The sequence below is a fragment of the Toxorhynchites rutilus genome, chromosome 3, assembly GCF_029784135.1.
Source record: "Toxorhynchites rutilus septentrionalis strain SRP chromosome 3, ASM2978413v1, whole genome shotgun sequence".
NCBI classification, from domain to species: Eukaryota; Metazoa; Arthropoda; class Insecta; order Diptera; family Culicidae; genus Toxorhynchites; species Toxorhynchites rutilus.
This window is the reverse complement of record NC_073746.1, coordinates 276,146,673-276,167,871: the sequence shown is the minus strand read 5'-3', so window position 1 is coordinate 276,167,871 and position 21,199 is coordinate 276,146,673. Positions and strand designations below refer to the sequence as shown.

The window sequence follows — 21,199 nt, the reverse complement described above, 5'->3', positions numbered from 1 at the left end:
CGATTGAACCCATGTGGCGGAAAAGTGAATGTAAGAGCAAATCTTATTGTTTTCGACTGCCATTTTCCAATCCTCTATCATTGATGTAGGAGTTGAATTTTTCGTCGAATATGAAAAAATTGATTTCTCATAAAATATGAAAAAATTTTTGTTCTAAAATGGTGCTGTTCTTCAGGGAGATGTGATTGGGTTTGAAGGAAGTGCGTTTTTTCTTAGAAAGAGTGTAATTGGGCGTCTAGCGAAGCCTTATCCTGGAAGCTCAATATAACCTCAAAATTGCTGAGCAACAATAAGAAAAAAAATACTATTTTGTGATTGAGTGAATTGCGGACTGTATTGGCCTTACTACGATAAACAGTGAACGATAACCAATGGTCAGCGAACATTGCTTTGAGAAGTGGCTTGGGAGCTAGAGATCAGAGTAGAACAGAACGCAGTAATGAATCCTGGTGGTAGCAGTAGCAGCAGCTTTGTGGGGCTGAACAACGGCGAGTCGGGTATTCTGCGCAAAACCAACGCACTGGGGCACCACCATCATCATCACCACTATGGGCAGGACAGTACTGCCGATTTGCTGGTGTTCGGTTACTCATGCAAGGTCTTCCGGGACGACGAGAAGGCTCGCTTCATCGACCAGGGCCGTCATCTGATCCCGTGGATGGGCGACAATCAGTTGAAGATAGACAGGTTAATAATTTCATTTCTTTCCGCAAATCCAATCCAATGCCATCTAATTGATTGATTCATTGATTAAGCCTTTTAACTAGCGAGAGAAACCGTAGCAAAATTGAATAGTTCCCAATTTAGCTAGCTCTTTGTGTGGTGAATAGAGCAAAATGCGAGCAGTGGCCGTTTGCAGTATCAACGTTGCACTTTTCATTCTCCGTTAACTCGAAAGAAGCTCAAAAAGAAAAGTGTTATAGCAATGACAATATTGCGATTATGAACATTTTCCGTTTGTTTCCCATTACAATTAACTCAATCAAAATGCGTTTGAAAATACAGCAATTCCGGATCCTTTCTAGCTACCGGCGATAGTTTTCAACGTGTCGCATTTGCTGTGACCCATTCGCCTCTTCGATCGACCCTCTGTATTTAGCTCTCTAGCCGCGGATCACTCGTTGAACCTTAGCATATTCCATCTATTCCCAGATGCCGGTCTCAGTGTCAAAGCGAGCAAACGATACTCCCAACAGAGACATCGAAAAATACAGAAAAATAAAATGCTCCAACTAAAACAAGACATTTCTTGAAAATGAGTACTTATTTAGGAACTATAGACACAAAGGGAATCTTTTTTTAGCTCAGAAACTCCCTAAAAAGATTCATCTCCAGCGCGGCCGTGGTATGTATAAGTGGTAATTTGATTTAAACTTCTTATGACATTTTATAACTTTAGTTTCTGATCGCCTTTGCCGGAGGGAGAAGCGCGTTGCCACTCTGATACAATTATGGCTGAACAAACTTGACAAAATTTAAAAAAAAGGAAATCTCACCGCGCTTCTCTGCCCAGTTCGAGGGGAAGATCTTTTTTCAGCCCGCTACGTATGCTGAAACCAAACTTGTGCTTCGAGGACCGGACTAATCTGGTATCGTTTGTTCTCTTTCCTCTCTTTGTTCTCTTTCACAACGGCATCTTCTCATCGCCATCATCACCCCCCGGGGGCGGTCTGCAGATACGATGCCCGCGGAGCATTACATGACCTATCGCAGCACGAACCACCTATCGGGGGCTACGGGAACCGGTTGGATTGTCTGTCACCGGCCGAACAACGGGCGGAGCAGTTGTGCGAGGAGGAACGCTACTACAGTCTCTACGCTAACGAGGTCGAGGAGGAGATTTATCTGGGTGAGTTTTTTCTTTGATCAAGCATCAGGGAGTGGATCAGTTATACGCCCGAAGTTCATGTCAAACTCAAAAGAGACACCACGACACCAACATCCACTCTTCACTTTGAATTTAGTAAACTCCAAGGAATTGAATTAGTTTTTCAAGATTGTAAGAAGAAACTGGTTTTGTTAGGATGTTTGTCAATTGTTGATCGAAAGCATCGTGTTGAAGAGATATTTTGTTCATTTCCAACTGCCCTTGAAAAGTAGGCACTCGTTAAACCACTCCTGAAACAAATCTTTTGTCATCCAAGCTTTTTTTGCGTTGTAATATGAAATTAGGAGCATCTTTTTGGCTGGGAAAGAATGTGAATTGGTCGCAGTTCCAATAAAAATTAATTAAATTTTGTCGGAACCATGGCATAAAGGTGTACCGCATTTTGTTAAATTTACGACCGCACACTTTCTTTCCATTGAGACTAATAATTTGACGCAAATGGGCGATCCATCAGCATTGTATACCTGGGACCTCAGCAGCTTCATTTCAGTGATTTTTCACGCCAAAACATCTGAATATTTTTGGTAAGCTTGCATGTCGGCAGAAGCTTTCTGACATGCAACCCAAAGCGCTCTCTAAACCGTCGCGTCCAGCCATCCGAAGATGTAAATAGCTGATTTTCACTGTGATCTAAGGAATCGAAATTTAGTAGATTGGCAGTCTTTGTTGAATTTTTGCTCCTCTTGAGCTATCAAAATTGGTTCGACCTAAAGTTTGGTCTGGCTCCTCCTCTCTGGAGCCACCAATGTTATATGAGGGAACTTTTTTCGTGGATTTTGCAAGTCATGACGATTATTCTGTTATGGGCTAAGCCCTTATAACGAGAAATCCCGACTAGAGTAAACGCAAAATTTCTGAATCCGACGGCTCCAGAATGGTCCGTCCGGGCGAAGCTTGTGTACTATTTTTCGGATTTGGGATTTCTCGTGGTTTTACCTTATTCTGTTCGTGGCGCCTGGTTGCCAACGCTTGATCGAGGATTTCGGATTTAGAAAAATTGCTTTCCGAACTTAGGACTGAACTTGATCTTGTTTCTCTGAATGAATTGAACTTGATCTTACCAACTGCTTTCCGAATTGATTTTTCGATTGAAGGATTTGAACTGATTTCCTGAGCAAGAATCCTGACTAATAATACAAGAATTCTTACGGTTACGGTTATAAGATGATCTCGTTAGGTCAAACCCACTCTCCTCGACACCTTTGATGACCTCTGGTTGAAGCACGACTTCCCAGCGAAATGGAGACATTGTATTTTGATCCCTATCCCAAAGACCAATATCTTTGATCTCCTGTACGTCCAAGACCCTAGAGAGTCCCTACTTGACTGAAAACTGTAAGTTGGCCTACCGACAATTTGCCTTTCGAGCGGGGATAGGCACAAACACGTATTTCGCATCCCTAAGAGAGGTGATAACTGAAGTCAGGAAGAATCGGCAACATCTGGAGATGATAGCCTTGGGTCTGGAGGAGGGGTACAATCGAATCTGGATTCCACTAGTTCTGAAGACACTGGCAGACAGAGGGGTAAACGGTAACCTGCTGCACTTTGTAAAAAAAACGCGACAAACTTGACTTTCAAGGTAAAAGTTGGGAACTACAGTTCTAGGCGCTTCCATGATGAAACTAGTGATACCGATGAACAGCCTGTTATGGGTACTACCGAAGGGAGTATTCGTACTCATCTATACGGACGACATCCGTTTGGTAGTGGTAGGGAACACGCACAGGGCACCACGCATCAAGGTCCAGGCAGTTACCAATGCTATCGATAAGTGGGCTGTCAAACAAGGTTTTCGTCTTTCGGCGCAGCAGAGTCACATGGTAATCTGCAGTCGCAAACACCAAGGATACCAATCGGTAGTCGAAATTTACAACACCGTAGAACATCGAGAATTCTGGAAGTGGTGGTCGACTGCAACCTGAACTTTCAGCACCGGCACGAGGTGAAGAAGAGCTGTACCACCCGGTTAAACCTCTTGAAAACTATCTCCAAACCTCACCGGAGTAATAACCGAACAATCCGTTTACGGGTGGCCAAAGCCATCACCAACAATTGCCTCCTCTACGGTCTCGAATTTACATGCCTGGCCAGAGATAAGCTTCAAAAAACTATCGCCGAACTACAACAATGTACTGTGGATTATCTCTGACCTTTTACCATCGGCACCAGCATCCTCGGTATGCGCCAAAGTAGAGGAACCTTCGTGTAACATTTTCGTGGATGCGACGATAGCCTCCAGAACTGCGAGCTTCCTCGCTAAAACCAGCGGAAGTAAGGAGACGCACCTGACTTTAAACGAACGAAAACTCGCAACAGGTGATACACTCCAACCTTCCACCGATAGCTAAACAGCTTTGGTTTGGGACTAACGACTGGAGGTGGACCGAGTCGATAATACAATCAAGAACAACTTCCGAGCTGGAACGAGGTCTATGGGGCTGAAGCAAACCTTTATCGAACTTGTGTCAATAAAATATTACAATTATGAAATTCGCTACGTGGACGGTTCCAAAGGGATGCTAGTAGTTGGTTTCGGGGTAAGCGGTCATAATATTTTTTTTAATTTTCAGCAAGAACTTTCTCGGAAATTTCTCGGCATCTGTCAGGTATTCTTTGTCGAAGCTGCTGAAATCTGTGAAGCTGCCACTATCCTGTCAAGCAAATCGATTCTAATCGTTCGCTAACTGGTCCTGGTTTAACTGGTCTGCGTTTTAACTTATATTCGAATGTAATTTGAAATGTTATGAAAATTGACATTATTTTCGCATGACAAAAACATTGATTAAATTACAGAAAAATAATTTCCTCAAATAATATTTTATATCTGTTGTCACGTTCAATGCGAAACTTCCATTTGAATCCTTTTGTTTATCCAAAGATTGAAGTTCCCTTCGATTTTATTTGACGTTTAACATGCCGGACCAGTTGAAACGCAAATGTCGATAACTGGTATTCCTTTTTCGCACAGTTAGTGAATGTTTACTGTAGTTACCAACTTGAGTAGCGACACGAACACATAGTCTGTGTTTGCCCGAAGTACTAGAACCTCCGGAACTTATACGGGGTTAGCGGGAGTATTCGTGATGTGCTTGGTGATGATCTTGCACAAACTGCTGCACTGCTCTGTTTTTTAAAAGATTTTAAAATCGAAATAAAACCTGGTGATCAAATCGAAGATCCTTGTTCCTTCCCTTGCATGATAAGGAGAACGAGAACATTAGGCATCTTCGAAAGGCGTGCCTGCGTGCCGCAAAGTATCAGTTTGGCTCTGACCAGTCTCTACTTCGTTGTAGTCTTCGTTACCCCATGACCCTTGCGTTTCTTGTACGGTTTGTACCTCAGGTTCTTCGTCATGACGGTGTGGGCAGTCCCGATCGACACATCCAAGTCAGCTGCGGTCTTCCGGATTGAGCAGTTCATTTTTCGACGAACCCGCTCCCTCACTACCTTGATGGCAGCTGGCGTTCTCACTGAACGCGGCCGCACGATCCTTGGTCGAGCCCGTCTCCCGAAATCGACGGATGGTGGTATATATAACATTCCGCTTCACCTCGTGGGATTTCAATCGCCGGGTCTTACCTCTCGCAAACAACTTTACTACGACGTCGCGGTGCTCCTTCATGGTGCGCAGTAAACAAACAACAAATGACGACAAGTCGACACCGTGCGCGTCGGTTAGCCTATATATGACACTAAAACTGACACCAATACCAATACACAGAATGCACATGGTGGTCACCTACACAACGATGAAAAGTTGTATTCGAACTTATAGCGAATTCGTTTTTGTTCAGTTTCAACCCTAGTGCCGCACTAACTGCTGTCAAAACGTTTTTTTATTCACTCATAGCGAATTCGTTTTTGTTCAGTTTCAACCTCAGTGCCGCACTAACTGCTGTCAAAACGTTTTTTTATTCAGTCAGTTTCGCACTCAGTGTCGCACTGGTTCGCCCCGAAAGCTGTTAGTTTCGCACTGAGATGTTTCACGGGTTGGCACTCGGGTTCACCAATACAACTATACCGAACTGTCAAGTTCCGAGTATATTTTGGAAAATCTAAAAATAAAAACTATGAAGATGAAAAACCTGCTGCTTTTGCTTTTGTATTATTGGAATCGTAATCCAATTCGGATTCTGATTTTGAAAGTATATTCGAGCAGACGGCATTAAGCTACGTGTGCTTTCATTGGGAGGCGAAAATAATGATGGATATTCAGGTGGAATAAACCTGCTTTCAAAATCAAAATTATGAATGAAAATTTACTTTAACGTATCGAATATTTATTTCATGTGATGAAATAAGTGGTTTTTTTTTCGATATCACAGAAACATATTGAACGAAAACTGTGGCTAATGATGATTTTATATTATAATAGTAATTATTTGTGGAAAAACCAGGAAATGCATCGACAAATGGTTAAGTAAGTGTCAGAACTACATGTTTTAAGTAATAAAACAATATGAAGTGAAAACATTCATTCAAACTTTTATATTTTTACACTGCACTTGGCCCTGCTGATCTGATAGAGAATAATTTACCTCCCAAGCATTAATATCGCCATTAGACGTCGTACATTTGTCGTAGCAAATATAAACAAATCAAACTATATAACGCACACCAACAAACCACCGCATTTGTGAAACTGAAAACGTTTTTTTATTACAGAGTCAGTTTGGCACTGACTCAGTTTTAAAAACGAATTAGCTATCAGTTTCGCACTCAGTGTCGCACTAGTTCGCCCCGAAAGCTGTTAGTTTCGCACTGAGATGTTTCACGGGTTGGCACTCGGGTTCACCAATACAACTATACTGAACTGTCAAGTTCCGAGTATTGTTTTGGAAAATCTGAAAACAAAAAACTATGAAAATGGAAAACCTGCTGCTTTTGCTTTTGTATTTCTTGGAATCGTAATCCAATTCGGATTCTGATTTTGAAGAGTATATTCGAGTAGACAGCATTAAGCTACGTGTTCTTTCATTGGGAGGCGGAAATAATGATGGATTTTCAGGTGGAATAAACCTGCTTTCAAAATCATGATCTAATGATGATTTTATATTATAATAGTAATTATTTGTGGATCAAACAGGAAATGCATTGACAAATGGTTAAGTGAGTGTTAGAACTACATGTGTTAGGGAATCAAACAATATGAAGTAAAAATTTTCATTCAAACTTTTATATTTTTACACTGCACTTGGCCCTGCTGATCTGATAGAGAATAATTTACCTCCCAAGCACGAATATCGTTACCAGATGTCGACACTGTACATTTGTCGTAGCAAATATAAACAAATCAAACTATATAACGCACACCAACAAACCACCGCATTTGTGAAACTGAAAACGTTTTTTTATTACAGAGTCAGTTTGGCACTGACTCAGTTTTAAAAACGAATTCGCTATTATTGAACAGTCTGTGTACCCATGATGTTTTCCGCGTCAGAGTGTTTCTAGCCTTCTTGTGACGTTAAGCTTTTCTCTGTTCGGTTGTTTCTGTTGCTCTTATTTCTTCCCCGATTTTATCCGGAAATATTTGCTACCAACGCATAGCAACCTCGTTTGTTCATCGGTAATAAATTTTTACTATCGTTCTGTTCTCCAATCAAACCGGGTGTACTGTTATTATACTCGGCGATATATATGTGACCACTTCAAAATGACAATTTTGAATACCAAATAAGATAGCTAGACATCCTGTACGGGAATTCACGCTACCTCTATCCCTTTGTTCTTCTTCGAAATCGCCGAAGTACACGTGGAGGGGATTCCAAGACAGTAGTGATCAATTGTCCATAATTTTATCAATCGCTAATGAATCAAGTGGGTATTTGGTATCATCTCACGAAAAATTTCGACGGAAATTTACAAAAAAAATACTTGAAGTCATCGTTGTGATGCATAAACTTTCATTTCCGGAGGATAGGGACCGCACAAAAAATCGTACTAAAATTCACCAGTAGCTTCAAAAAAAAGTGTTCGCTACACAATTTGAATTTTTTTTATGCTGTGAATAGGAACTGAAATAACCCACAACCTAATGATTCAATTCATGATCAATATTCGGTTTCCTTTTTTCACTTTAATAAGTGACCTACTCTCTTGCGTAGATCATTAAAATTAACTCTTTACTCCTTTCAATAAGCTCCTACCGACACCTTAAAACAAAAAAAAACGAAACATGAGAATGGGAATTAGCTGACACAGTCCTTATATAGAGCGATGAAATACATATCAAAGGTGCAAAATAGGAACAAAATATCGCATGAAATGTTTTTTTTGTGCGAATTCGCATAAAAAACCGCACAAAAACAGGTTTAACTGTACTCTTATATCAGGATTTACGATAGCGCACATCGATCCTCACAGAAATGTGTGACTCCTATCACTTTCCGACATTGCTATTGTTCGCATTGGTGTGGTTAGAAGCGCTAGGAGATTCAATTTGAGTACGACTCGCGATCAAAATTAAATAATCCGATTGCAATGTTGTACTGTATTTCGAATTGTTGAAGAAAACTATTAAAATTGTTTTTACAAGATTGTAAAAAACGATAAATTCACTGTTGCTTTCTTCAAAATTTCATTTGCTTGGAAAGGTCAAATTGCTTCCGCATGCCTTGAAGCCCAAGGGGCTTTTGATTCATTTTCTTTGGAAGTTCTCTAAGAGATAAGTTTTATAAGGTAGTTTGGAAACTTCACGACCGCTTGTAAATTCAGTAACCTTTTGGTTCCGATTGTATATCCGATGAGGGCTTTCTTCTGACTGCGGATTCAACTCCTTCCATCACTACTTTAGAATGTGACTGATCTATCTTGTTCCAAATACGCGCAGGTTAGACAAATCCGTCTTTATTGAACAAAATCGCTCTTCGGGTGTTACTTCGAGGTGTTTCGCTAAAGAAAATCTTAGAATATCAATTTTATGAATATCGTTGAATACCACCGCTGACCACACATCAATAAAAGGTTTTCCAAGTGGATTGGTTGTGTGTCCAAAACATATACATGTCGGACTCGATTATATATGAGGGGCTTAGAATGAAAGGGGTGTAAGTGATTTGATCGATTTCTCTACATCCACTCTCTCTTTTGGTCATAGCTTAGCCTCAAATATATTCCCAGCTATATTTCACAATGTGGAATATAGGTCAGAACCTCATCTATCAGATTCTATAGCAAACTTAAATTGGAACGTTTTTGCAATTGAGTTATTAACTAAAGAAAAAGTTGATGAAGAGAAATCGATCAAGTCACTTACACCCCTTGCATTCTAGCCCCTCATGTAGTCGACCATTTTTTCAACAATTATTTTCAAATCCTATACATAATCGAATCTTAAGAAAACAATTTTTTCATTAATGCATGAATGTCAAACATTAATACAAAAATAGCTTTTTTGTGATTCGATTGTGAAATTGCGATTATATATAATCGAGTCAGACCTGTACAGATATTAGTGCAAGCAATTTTGCAAAATAGATAGTGGTCAGGGCCCGAAATCTTTGAAGACGAAAAGTGAAAATTGACTCTTCTCTCAGTAGCCTCGCGTAGACTAGGACTACTTTGGCATTCGCTGTCAACACGATTTGAAAATGAATTGACGAGCGTTGAGAGCGAGGATGGCTGATGAACTATCCAGCAAATGGTTATTCTAATTGAGGTGACTAATGAATACAAATCTGCCTCTTTATTCTACCTGACTTCAATCCACATTTCTACTACCCCTGACACAGATCTCGTTACCCACGTACATAATCTTATTTTTACATCCATATAAAGTGAAACGAAAACATGAGTTCTGATGCAAAAAAGTAGTTACACTAATAATGGACAGTTTATTGTTTACCCACCGTGAACTCAAACCAATGAACTTAGACAGTTATCGGGTATGCTATAAAGGTCCAGGCGTTAGTATTAGTGAAAAGTGTGCAGTTTTGGGACACTAAACAAAATTTCAGAAAAAACGGGTCTGTATCAACAAAATTCATAAATTTGTCAGTGTTTCTGAACACAGCATTGTACGCTATTTTATATGTATGAGTAATTTTCGTGTACGATACAAAAAAATCTAGTATATCTAGTATATGTCAAACCATGTTGAACTCAAACATCGATTCATGCATACGTGATACATGAGAGAGAGAAACAAATTCAATATGCATTGAAGTCCATTTGGCGGGAAAGAATGAAATGAGATAGTCGAGTCGTAGAGTGAGATAGCAACTACACGTCCGAATGACTGTTGAGTCATGTTGACGGGTAAAATGCTGCAAGAGTCTATTATTCCAGTTGAATATGACTTTCCCGAGTCCTGATAGTGGTTGAATTAAAAATGCCTTTACATACTCAACAGTTCACCCTCGAATGAATCTAACCCTTCTTGTCTCACTATTTTCAGAGGAGGCAGCGAAACGGCAGTCTGCCGATGGCGCCGAAATCCCCTTCAATTATGACAGTTCCAGCGTTGCTACGAACGCGACCGTTGTTGGTCCGGAACCGTCAGACGCGACGGTGTCGTCGGTAGCAGACGATGAGAACAGCACAGATCCACCCTTCGTTGCGCTGGCTAATTTCGACATTCCGTCCGACCTCGACCTGCCGGATACGATGAAAGAGCATGCCATCATCGAGAAGACCGCAAAGTTTATTGCCTCTCAGGACTCTCAGATGGAGATTCTGCTGCGCGCTAAGCAGGCTGCCAATCCGCAGTTTGATTTCCTGGGACCAGGCGGGCGGTTGTATCGGTACTATCGGCACGTACTGATGGCTATCAAGACCAACCAGTACCCGGAGGATGTTCCAGCGGAAGAAGGTTAGTAGGCGAAGAATCAATTCCGCATAGTTTTCGGTTCTATTGATTATGACAATTTCTCTAGAATCGAACGCAGCTGATGTGGAGCAAGCAGATGATTCTCTCCCAGAATCCACAGAGAAAACTCCCGAAAAGGCAAAAGTAATCGTTCCCGCGATAAAATACAAACCGTCTGTGGATTGTGCCTATACTCAGTTGATCAGCAAAATCACAGGTGCCCCCATCCCTACGAAAGCTCTCTCGGATGAACCTAACCAGGAATCATCCCTGGCAGCCCCGATCGATGCCAGCCAATTAACTTCGCTAAACAGCAATTACAGCTACTGTACGGAGGAGCCGAGTATCGATGTTAAAAAGGTGTCCACCGGATTAGCTGGGCTTGTGCAGTATGATTCGGATAGCGATGATAGTGTATGCGACGCAACGGAGCAGACAGGGAAAGAAGAGGCGCCAAAAGGCGATGTTGAGCGGAGGGAAATCACTTTCGACGGGACGTTACCACCGGAGATCTTTCAGCATGTGATAGAGAAAACCGCTGCTTACGTGGCCAAGAATGGATACAGTTTCGAGGAAGCGCTTAGGTCGAAAAATGATCCACGCTTTCTGTTTCTACGCAAGGATCATGAGTTCTATCCATATTATGCGTTTAGAGTGCGGTATTTGATAGATCCGTTTGAGGAGGTTCCCCGGAGTCCGGAAACGGTGACTATTGTGAGGGAAATTGAGAACGGAACTGTGGTGGAGACACCGAGCATTGGTATCAAAACTGTTAATACGGCACCCGTGCCGATACCGGTCCCACCGTCGCTAATCCAGGCAACGAAGCCGGGCGGAGCGGTCTGTTTCTCGATTAAGAGCAAAGATGATGCGAATGTAACTCTGAAGTCAAACGTTATGCAGGAGTTGGACGGGGACGAAGAGGAAGCGGAAGCAGTGTTTGTAAAGAAGAAGGAGGAACCTGATCCACCAGAGCCGAGTATTGACACTGAACCATCAAAAGATGAACCGAAAGAAACGGAGGCACCCGAAGTCGTCCCGACAGAGGAGAACACAGAAGATGCTCCTCCCCAAGACAAAAATATCGTTGAAGATGATGTGAAGCAGAGGTAAGCGAGTTATAACTTAACCATTAAACAAAAATAAATAATTTTATCTTCTAGTAGTTCTACTCCGCCCCTGGAAGAACCTATGACGCAGCAAGTGGTGGATGAGGAGACGAAAGATCTCAAACGTTTAGAGGAACGCATCAAAGACAAGTTGGCTATAGCTGCCCGTGAAAGACTTGCACTGATCTCGAAAGAAAAACAGCTGCAGCTGGAGCGGAAAAAGAAGGCTAGCGCATTTCTTAGCATGATCGGTAAAACAGAACCCCGAGAAGAGGATGATCCAACCGACAAAGAAGAAACAACAGATATTATCTCTCCAAACATGACACCTCCAGCGCCGGCTAAAAATGGTCTCGAGCTGTTGCAAAATCAATTTTCCGATGTGGATGAGAAAAACGGAGACAGTGATTCATCGGAGATTTCCATCCATTCGATTCCTTCCCAGAGTGACAGTCCGGCCTCTAACCGGGTACCATCCAGCGCCGATGATGATGTGGTTCTGGTGGAAGATGACACGACACTGCCTCCCCGGTCGCGAACAAGAACTAGATCGAGCTCGGGCAGTGCCACGCTTAAGAAGCGGAAACATAAGCATAAAAGTAAAAGCAAGGGTAAAAGCAAATCAAAGAAGAAAAAGTCCAGGAGTATGAGTCGAAGCCGTAGTCGTAGCAGGAGCAAGACGAAGCACAAGCGGAAACGCAGCCGGAGCAGATCTCGATCTAGATCTCACGATCTCACCAGAAGCTCACGACGATCGAGGAGCCGATCCCGATCAGAGAGGGATACGAAAAAGAACAAAAAAAGTAAGAAGAAAAGTCACAAACGGCTTAAATCTTCCAGATCTTCCTCCACGACCAGGCACCACAGGAATAATCGTAAAGAAAAATGTTCACGCGATGGGGAATATTATTAACGACACTAAATCGCTACTGTGCAAGTTGTAAATATGAACGTAAAACTAGGGAACGAAACGAAAACTACACTCCATGGTGCATAACATTCGTTATGACTCATATCAGTAAACAGATTGATTTATCACAGTCCTTCCTTTCTTCCATCATTGAGCGTAGAGGAGCATAGGAGCCTTCAATCATTCATTTTCATTTTATAACAGCGGTCGTAGTAGGCGTACCTGAAATCTTTCGACGGTAAAAAATTCACGTTGATCCGTTTTGTTTTGAAAAAGTCAGGTCAGGTACTGAAATCGTGGAAGTGTATGACGCGTGAAACCTATAATTGTGGTTCGGATCAGGGTTGTGGAGACACGCTCGAATTGATTAGCCCCTCGCACCAAGTATACACGTACACACATACCATCATATATTTTAGGCAGTTAGTTTTTCAGACTGAGAAGTTTCAGTTAGCTTCCATCAGTCGACGCTAGAACAAGAGAATAAAGAATTGTAATTAAAATAAACGTTTTTCCTCACTCGCGACTCGAATCCCACATTGGTGACCCCGCCGGTTCGTTAAAAGTAAATCGCGTCCGGAAATCACTCGATTTGACGTTTTTTAAAGGAAAATCGATAAAAATAATCCACCACGATCGTTTATAATTTTACCGATACAAAATGGTGGACGAAGTCGCAAGAGTAAATCAAACAGCTGCCGCTGTTTTTGTAAAGCTACCAGATTTTTGGCGAAATGATCCGGCTATGTGGTTTGCACAAGCCGAAGCACAATTCGTTTTGGCCGGAGCCGTTGCTGATGACACAAAATATTACCACATCATCAGCAAAATTGATCAATCTGTAATCTGCCATATTGCTGATTTGGTGCAAAACCCTCCGGCAACCGAAAATATAAAAAAGTGAAAGAGCGACTCATTTCCCGCTTCGAGATTTCTCCTCAAGGAAAATTGGAACGCTTACTAAATGCGTGTGATTTGGGAGATATGCGTCCGACACATCTACTGGCACGCATGCAGGAATTGGCAGCCGGACTGAATATAAATGAAAATATTATGAAAGTGCTCTTTCTCCAACGAATGCCAGAAAGAATTAAGCCGGTTTTGACGATCAGTGAGGATGCACTATCGAAAATTGCAGAAATGGCAGATAAAATGCTGGAATCCTCAAACTCCGTCACAGTCGCCTCTACGTCTTAAATGGTGACTGAACCTGAGTTGAATACCATTCAAGATCAAATTGCCGCGCTCACAGCTGAAATTCGCTGTTTGAAAACAAGTGGGTTACGCAGCCGCTCATCGTCACGAACCCGTCAACCATCAAATGAAACCGTATGTTGGTACCATAGAAAATATGGTAGAAACGCACATCAGTGCCGAAAACCCTGTACGTTCGACAGATCAAAAAACTAGATTTGTGTCCACTTGAAGCGGCAACAGTAGATGCACCTCCTGAAAGCCGCCGCCTACACATCTTCAACCGTACTAGTAACTGTCGTTTTTTGATAGACACCGGATCAGATGTCTCCATAATCCCTGCTATCAGAAAAGATCGTTTGAAAGGACCCAAATCGTTTCAACTTCTTGCTGCAAACGGAACAATTATCAAGACCTATGACTCTCGATTTGTTACCACATATTTAGGCTTACGACGACGATTTTCTTGGAATTTCCTGGTAGCTGACACAAACACTGCTATCATTGGTGCCGATTTTCTAGCTTTCTTTGGTCTACTCGTTGACCTCAAGAATCATTGTTTGGTAGATAGTGAAACAAAACTTCACTCAATTGGTAGATTAATTACTGCTTGCGTGTATGGTGTAACAACAATCAGTGATGATCATCCTTTTCGTGATCTGTTGTTGGAATACCGCGAGATAACGCTACCATCAACGATGCGAGCTGCAGTGCAAGAACGTGAAGTGAAGCATCACATTGTCACGAAGGGCCCGTCTGTTGCTTCAAAAGCACGGAGATTAGCTCCGGATAAATTGGACGCTGCGAAGAAGGAATTTCAACTTATGTCCGAATTAGGCTTGTGTCGACCATCTAGTAGCCCATGGGCAAGTCCGTTACATTGTGTACCGAAGAAAAATGGACAGTGGCGTTTTGTAGGCGACTATCGTGCGTTAAATAAAGTAACCATCCCAGATCGCTACCCTGTGCCACACATTCACGATTTGTTAAATACATTCCAGGGTAAGAGAATTTTCACCACGATCAATCTCGAACGAGCTTATCATCAAGTGCCGGTTAACGAAGACGATATCGAAAAAACTGCAGTTATCACGCCGTTTGGACTGTTCGAGTTTTTAACGATGCAAAATGGTTATATAATGCTTCGCAAACATTTCAACGGTATATGCATCGGGTATTTGGAGATCTGGATTTCGTCATCACTTTCATCGATGATATATGCATTGCTTCGACTTTGGAGAAAGAACACCGGGATCACGTACGTATCGTTTTCGAACGCTTGAGAGAAAATGGCCTTGTTATAAACCTTGCGAAATGTCGTTTCGCACAACCTCAGGTGGAATTTCTCGGATACATTATCCGTAGTGATGGGATTATGCCTCTTCCGGATCGCGTAGAAACTATTATGAGATTCGAGCAGCCTTCAACTGTGAAACAACTCCGTCGTTACCTCGCTCTTGTGAACGGTTACAAACGATTTATTCCTCAAGCTAGTGATCAGCAAGCAGATCTCCGTGCGATGGTACCAGGAAATAAAAAAAAAATCAATCGAAAACTGATTTGGACAAATGCTGGAAAAGAATCATTCGAACTTTGCAAGAAGGCTCTTTCTGATGCCGTGTTGTTGCATTATCCCGACTCAACCAAACCAATGGCGCTAATGGTGGACGCTTCAAATACTGCAGCTGGTGCCGTATTGCAGCAGTTCTCGAACGGGGGCTGGAAGCCATTGGGCTTCTATTCAGCTAAGTTTTCGTCTGCACAGCAAAAGTACTCCACTTTCGGAAGAGAACTAACGGCAATGAAAATGGCGGTACAATACTTTCGACATCTTTTGGAAGGACGCACATTCACTATTTATACCGATCATCATCCGTTGACTCACGCCTTATCATCCAACTCCTCCGCACGACTACCACATGAAGATCGTTATTTGCAATTTATTTCACAATTCACAAGTGATATTCGTCATATCAGTGGTAAGGACAATGTGGTCGCTGACGTATTATCACGAGTGGAGTCAGTGGATTCTGTGTCGTCATCGATTAACTTCAGTGCTGTTGCAGCAGACCAAATAAATGACGTCGAAATGCGAAAATTATTACTGTCGTCGTCACTAAAACTGGAAAAGCGAATCCTTCCCGCTTGTACAGTTCCAATTTATTGCGACGTGTCGATTGAAGGTAAAGTTCGACCTTATATTCCGCCACAACATCGTCAAACTGTGTTGAACGTTGTCCACGGATTAGCACATCCTGGAGCTCGTGCTACTCGTAAACTGCTTGCCGACCGATTTGTTTGGAAAGAAATGAACAAAGATGTGAAGAATTTCGTTAAGCATTGTGTCGACTGCCAACGTTCAAAGGTTTGGCGACATACTATGGCGCCAATTGGAGTATTTGACCTTCCCAAATCACGTTTTTGTCACGTTCATGTTGATATTGTTGGTCCGCTTCCACCTTCAAATAGTTTCCGCTATTTAGTTACTATGGTTGATAGATTCTTTCGTTGGCCAGAAGCAGTACCCATCACGGATATTACGGCGGAGATGGTGGCTAAAGTGTTTATGTCTTCGTGGGTAGCACGCTTTGGGGTACCGCATCGTATCACTACTGATCAAGGCAGGCAATTTGAGTCAATTCTTTTCGGCGAACTTAACAGAATTATGGGAACGGAGCATTTACGAACGACTGCTTATCACCCACAGTCCAACGGTTTGGTGGAGCGTTTTCACAGAACTCTCAAATCTGCTCTTATGTGCGCAGATGCGAAACACTGGTCGGATAGGCTCCCATTGGTACTTTTGGAAAGATTTTAACTGAAGGAAGATTTTAACTGTTCTGCAGCAGAGCTAGTTTACGGCCAACAATTACGTATACCTGGCGAGTTCTTCGACGAACCTGGGAAACAACTGAATCGTAGTGATTACGCTCAGCAGCTGCATCAGATTTTTGATAATCTGAAACCTAGTTCGAAAACTCATCACGCTAAACAGAAGATATTCAAACAACAAGCACTTCAGGATTGTAAATATGCATTCGTACGGATTGACCTGGTAAAAAAAATCCTTACAGCAACCATACGAAGGACCGTTCAAGATCTTAGATAGAGGTGACAAGTTTTTAGATTTATTGGTGGCAGGGAAACATCAACGAATATCAATCGATCGAATCAAGGCTGCATTTGTATTAGAAGAGAATGACAACAAAAAAGTGAATGAAGAACTTAAAGGGTGTGTCACATCAAATTGCATCACGGAAAAAACGCTGTAGAAATTCGCCCAGTAGACCGATCCTTTTGAAAATTTTAGACAGTAAAATAAAAACTATTAAACAACTTTTGGCATTTTCTTTTTATTCATACTTCGAGCCCAAGCCCGTATGCTCGCACCTTCCTCTTTACCCCGTCCATAAGGTTCTGTACAACGTCAGGTTGTAGTTTTTTTTGATCAGAAATCCATTTTCTCTTGAAGTCCGCCTCCGATTTGACAACTTTTGGGTTCTTTCGGAGGGCCTGCTTCATAATCGCCCAATATTTCTCTATTGGGCGAAGCTCCGGCGCGTTGGGCGCGTTCATTTCCTTTGGCACGAAGGTGACCCGTTGGCTTCGTACCACTCCAACACGTCCTTTGAATAGTGGCATGAGGCGAGATCCGGCCAGAAGATTGTCGGGCCCTCGTGCTGCTTCAATAGTGGTAGTAAGCGCTCCTGTAGGCACTCCTTAAGGTAAACCTGCCCGTTTACCGTGCCGGTCATCACGAAGAGGGCGCTCCGCTTTCCGCAAGAGCAGATCGCTTGCCACACCATGTACTTTTTGGCAAACTTGGATAGTTTCTGCTTGCGAATCTCCTCCGGAATGCTGAATTTGTCCTCTGCGGAGAAGAACAACAGGCCCGGCAGCTGACGAAAGTCCGCTTTGACGTAGGTTTCGTCGTCCATTACCAGGCAATGCGGCTTCGTCAGCATTTCGGTGTACAGCTTCCGGGCTCGCGTCTTCCCCACCATGTTTTGCCTTTCGTCGTGGTTAGGAGCCTTCTGAACCTTGTATGTACGCAGGCCCTCCCGCTGCTTGGTCCGCTGGATGAATGAACTTGACAAATTCAGCTTATTGGCGACATCCCGGACCGAACTTCTCGGATCACGTCTAAACTGCTTAACTACGCGCTTGTGATCTTTTTCACTGACGGAGCATCAATTTTTGCCGTTCTTCACCTTCCGGTCGATGATTAGGTTCTCGAAGTTTCGTTTTAGTACCATGCTGACCGTGGATTGGACGATTCCCAGCATCTTACCGATGTCCCGATGTGACAACTCCGGATTCTCGAAATGAGTGCACAGGATTAATTCACGACGCTCTTTTTCGTTCGACGACATTTTTCCAAATTTGCGAAAAATTGACAGTGAAGCATGGCCAACGTGATCTATACACTCTTATCTGATTATAAGCGAAAGCTGAAGATATAATTCCTAAAAATTAAATTTCTACAGCGTTTTTTCCGTGATGCAATTTGATGTGACACGCCCTTTAAAACTAAAGTGACACCATCTGGTCATCGTATACGATTTTTGGTGTAACTGGAGGGGGTACTGTGGAGACACGCTCGAATTGATTAGCCCCTCGCACCAAGTATACACGTACACACATACCATCATATATTTTAGGCAGTTAGTTTTTCAGACTGAGAAGATTCAGTTAGCTTCCATCAGTCGACGCTAGAACAAGAGAATAAAGAGAATCGTAGTGAAACTTATTATTGGAAGCTGAGGTTGAAGGTTTCGGAAAAAATTAAGGCAAACCCGGGACTCGCATAATACGACAACGCGAAAAACCACGACTCTAACCTAAGTACCACCCAGAGAATCCGTATGCGAGAAGGTTATTGTAATCTCCGTGCCTGCAAGCAACCAAACAGGGAACCGAAGCGAAATCTGGTGGCCACATTTTTTGAGAAGTACGAAGGAGGCATGCTGATGGATGACGAAACGTACGAAAGATGAGTTTTGGACAGCTCCCGGGCCTGAAATTCTATATGGTCACTGCCAGAGTAGATGTCCCCAGCAAATTTAAGTTCGTTTTCGCCGATTAATTTGCCAGGAAATTCTTGATTTGGCGAAGGATTTGCAGCTGTGGAAAACCAAGGATCTCGTCACAAACAAGACAATGGACTCGAAAATATATAGGGAAGAGAGCTTGCCGAAACGTTTCCTTCCACTTATTAGGGCTCACAACGATCCGATGAGGTTTTGGCCAAATTTGGCAAGCTACAACTACAACCGAGAGGGGCTTTAGTAGTACCGTGAAAATGGGGACGATTACATTGAAAAAGACCTCAATTCTCCCAATTTCCCCCAATTCCGTCTATTAAAAAAATATTGGCAATTGTCAAGCGGAAATTGGGGAAGGGTGCCAAAGTGACTCGGGATATTGCAAACATGAAGAGAACGTGGAATGAAATTGCCACTGAATGGACAAACATAGAGTCCAAACCTTGATCGATGGTATCCGGAGAAAAGTACTAAAATTCATCCAAACTATACAGGTGTATTTTTTTCAATATTTTTTTATAAAATGAACAATCCTTTGTATGAAAAGCATTTTTGTACCTTTAATTAATCCCGAGATACAACTGGTTTTGTGATTCCGGATTCTAAATGTGTGAACCAAACTATATTCGATATACACTTCATACAGTTGATCATAGTAGGCGATGGTTTGGTGAACATGACAAACCATCAGGTGTATTGTGCACAGCGTTTGAGGTGAGACGACAATTATCACGTTACCATCCTGCAATTCTTTTTACTCTATTCGAGTTGTCAAATCAAATCGTTCACAAATTTTGCTAATTTCGACTGTTAGCTTTTGTCACAAACTTTTATTCCTTCCGCATGCTTTTTAAAATAGGGACAAAACCAGTCTTCAGAAAACAAACGCAGCGCTGCGCTTGAGTTGGATTTTCATCAGCGCGCGCTCAAAGAACACTCGTATTCTCTCTTGGTGCGAAGCGCACAAAATTCATAAGCACGATAGCGCAAAATGTACCTGGCGCAGAACTCAGTTAATAAACATTTCTTCTCACTTGTGTGATGCGCGTCTCATTCTACATACATACACACATACACATCAAATTTTAGCGCCCGCTTTGTCTTCGTTCGTTCTAAGCAAAGCATAAAAACAACAGCGCGCCCCCATTTGAACCGTATACGCTTGTGTGAAGAAAAATATCTCAACAGAGAGAGCAATCCAGGTTCAAGTGCGCAGCACGGCGCGAATTTCAACGTAAAACTCAGCTTAAAACTGGGCTTGCGCCCACGGCGCTGACAACCAAACATTTCATCTGTGTTTCGGAGCGTGCTCATTCGCCAGAGTGCGTGTGTGCACAAGGAGTGGGAGCTCAAGAGGGTACAAAAATCTTGTTGCACATCAGCACCGAGTTGCATTCTGAAGACTGGACAAAACAATATAAAAACATCATTGCTTTCAAATGAGAAATGCAGCTGGCATATTTTACAGACATTAGCACACATTTACAGATATTTCAACTTTCCATTGCAAATATTTGAGAAAAAAAAAATCTGACATCCCAGAATCTGAAATTTGTTCTGCCACACTTATTACCGTATCTATACGTTTGATTTTCCTTGGACTGTTGTTACCTTGAACGTTTTCTTTGCGTCTCAGGTAGTGATCCCCGATTTTTGAAATTAATCGTTCATCAACTAATCGAATACTTTTAAGCAATTTCTTATTCGATACGATTAATCGATCCAAATAATCGATTAATCGATTAATCGTCACACTGAGAGAAATAATTAGTTATACTAATATTTCTCATTCGTTAGAAAGCCATCTGGAATCAAAAAAGTGTTCATTACGCCTGAAAATCAATTCTTATCTTTTATTTGTTGTTTCGTCTTCGATAAAACTCGCACAGACTACTCTATCTAATATTTTTAATACTATTTTTAAAAGTAGGTTTGCTAGTCGTAAAATCAAAGTGAGCACTGATTTCATTGAATGCACGTAGGCATGAGTCCAATGGATTGTAGAAGCCGTAGCCGGTTCGGTGTACAGGTACAGAGATGAGCTGTGTGAATCTTAACTGCCGTGCAGGAACGTGAAAAGGAACATTTTCTAAGAGTTGGGGACAGTCGATGTTGTTGCGCAGTAGGTCGAAGATCATCAGTTGCAGAATGTGAGTGCGCCTCGCACGTAGTGTTTCCATACCGATCAACATACAGCGTGCGGAATAATCGGGCAGGTTAGAGGGGTCGTTCCAAGGGAGA

The 21,199-nt window shown here is 42.2% G+C and overlaps 1 protein-coding gene across 2 annotated transcripts; it reads left to right on the top strand.

Annotated features, from left to right (window-relative positions):
• The first annotated feature begins 58 nt into the window (after positions 1–58).
• LOC129777934 (protein suppressor of white apricot) lies at positions 59–13,180 on the top strand. Of its 2 annotated transcripts, none has more exons than XM_055784538.1 (5): positions 59–687; positions 1,677–1,849; positions 10,290–10,703; positions 10,768–11,809; positions 11,867–13,180. In XM_055784538.1, exons 1-5 carry the CDS (start codon positions 440–442, stop codon positions 12,720–12,722), a joined length of 2,733 nt encoding a protein of 910 aa, XP_055640513.1. In that variant the 5' UTR covers positions 59–439; the 3' UTR covers positions 12,723–13,180. The 2 variants fall into 2 exon arrangements, with proteins under 2 accessions (XP_055640513.1, XP_055640512.1); XM_055784537.1 differs by having other exon boundaries at positions 11,864–13,180.
• Positions 13,181–21,199: the final 8,019 nt, after the last annotated feature.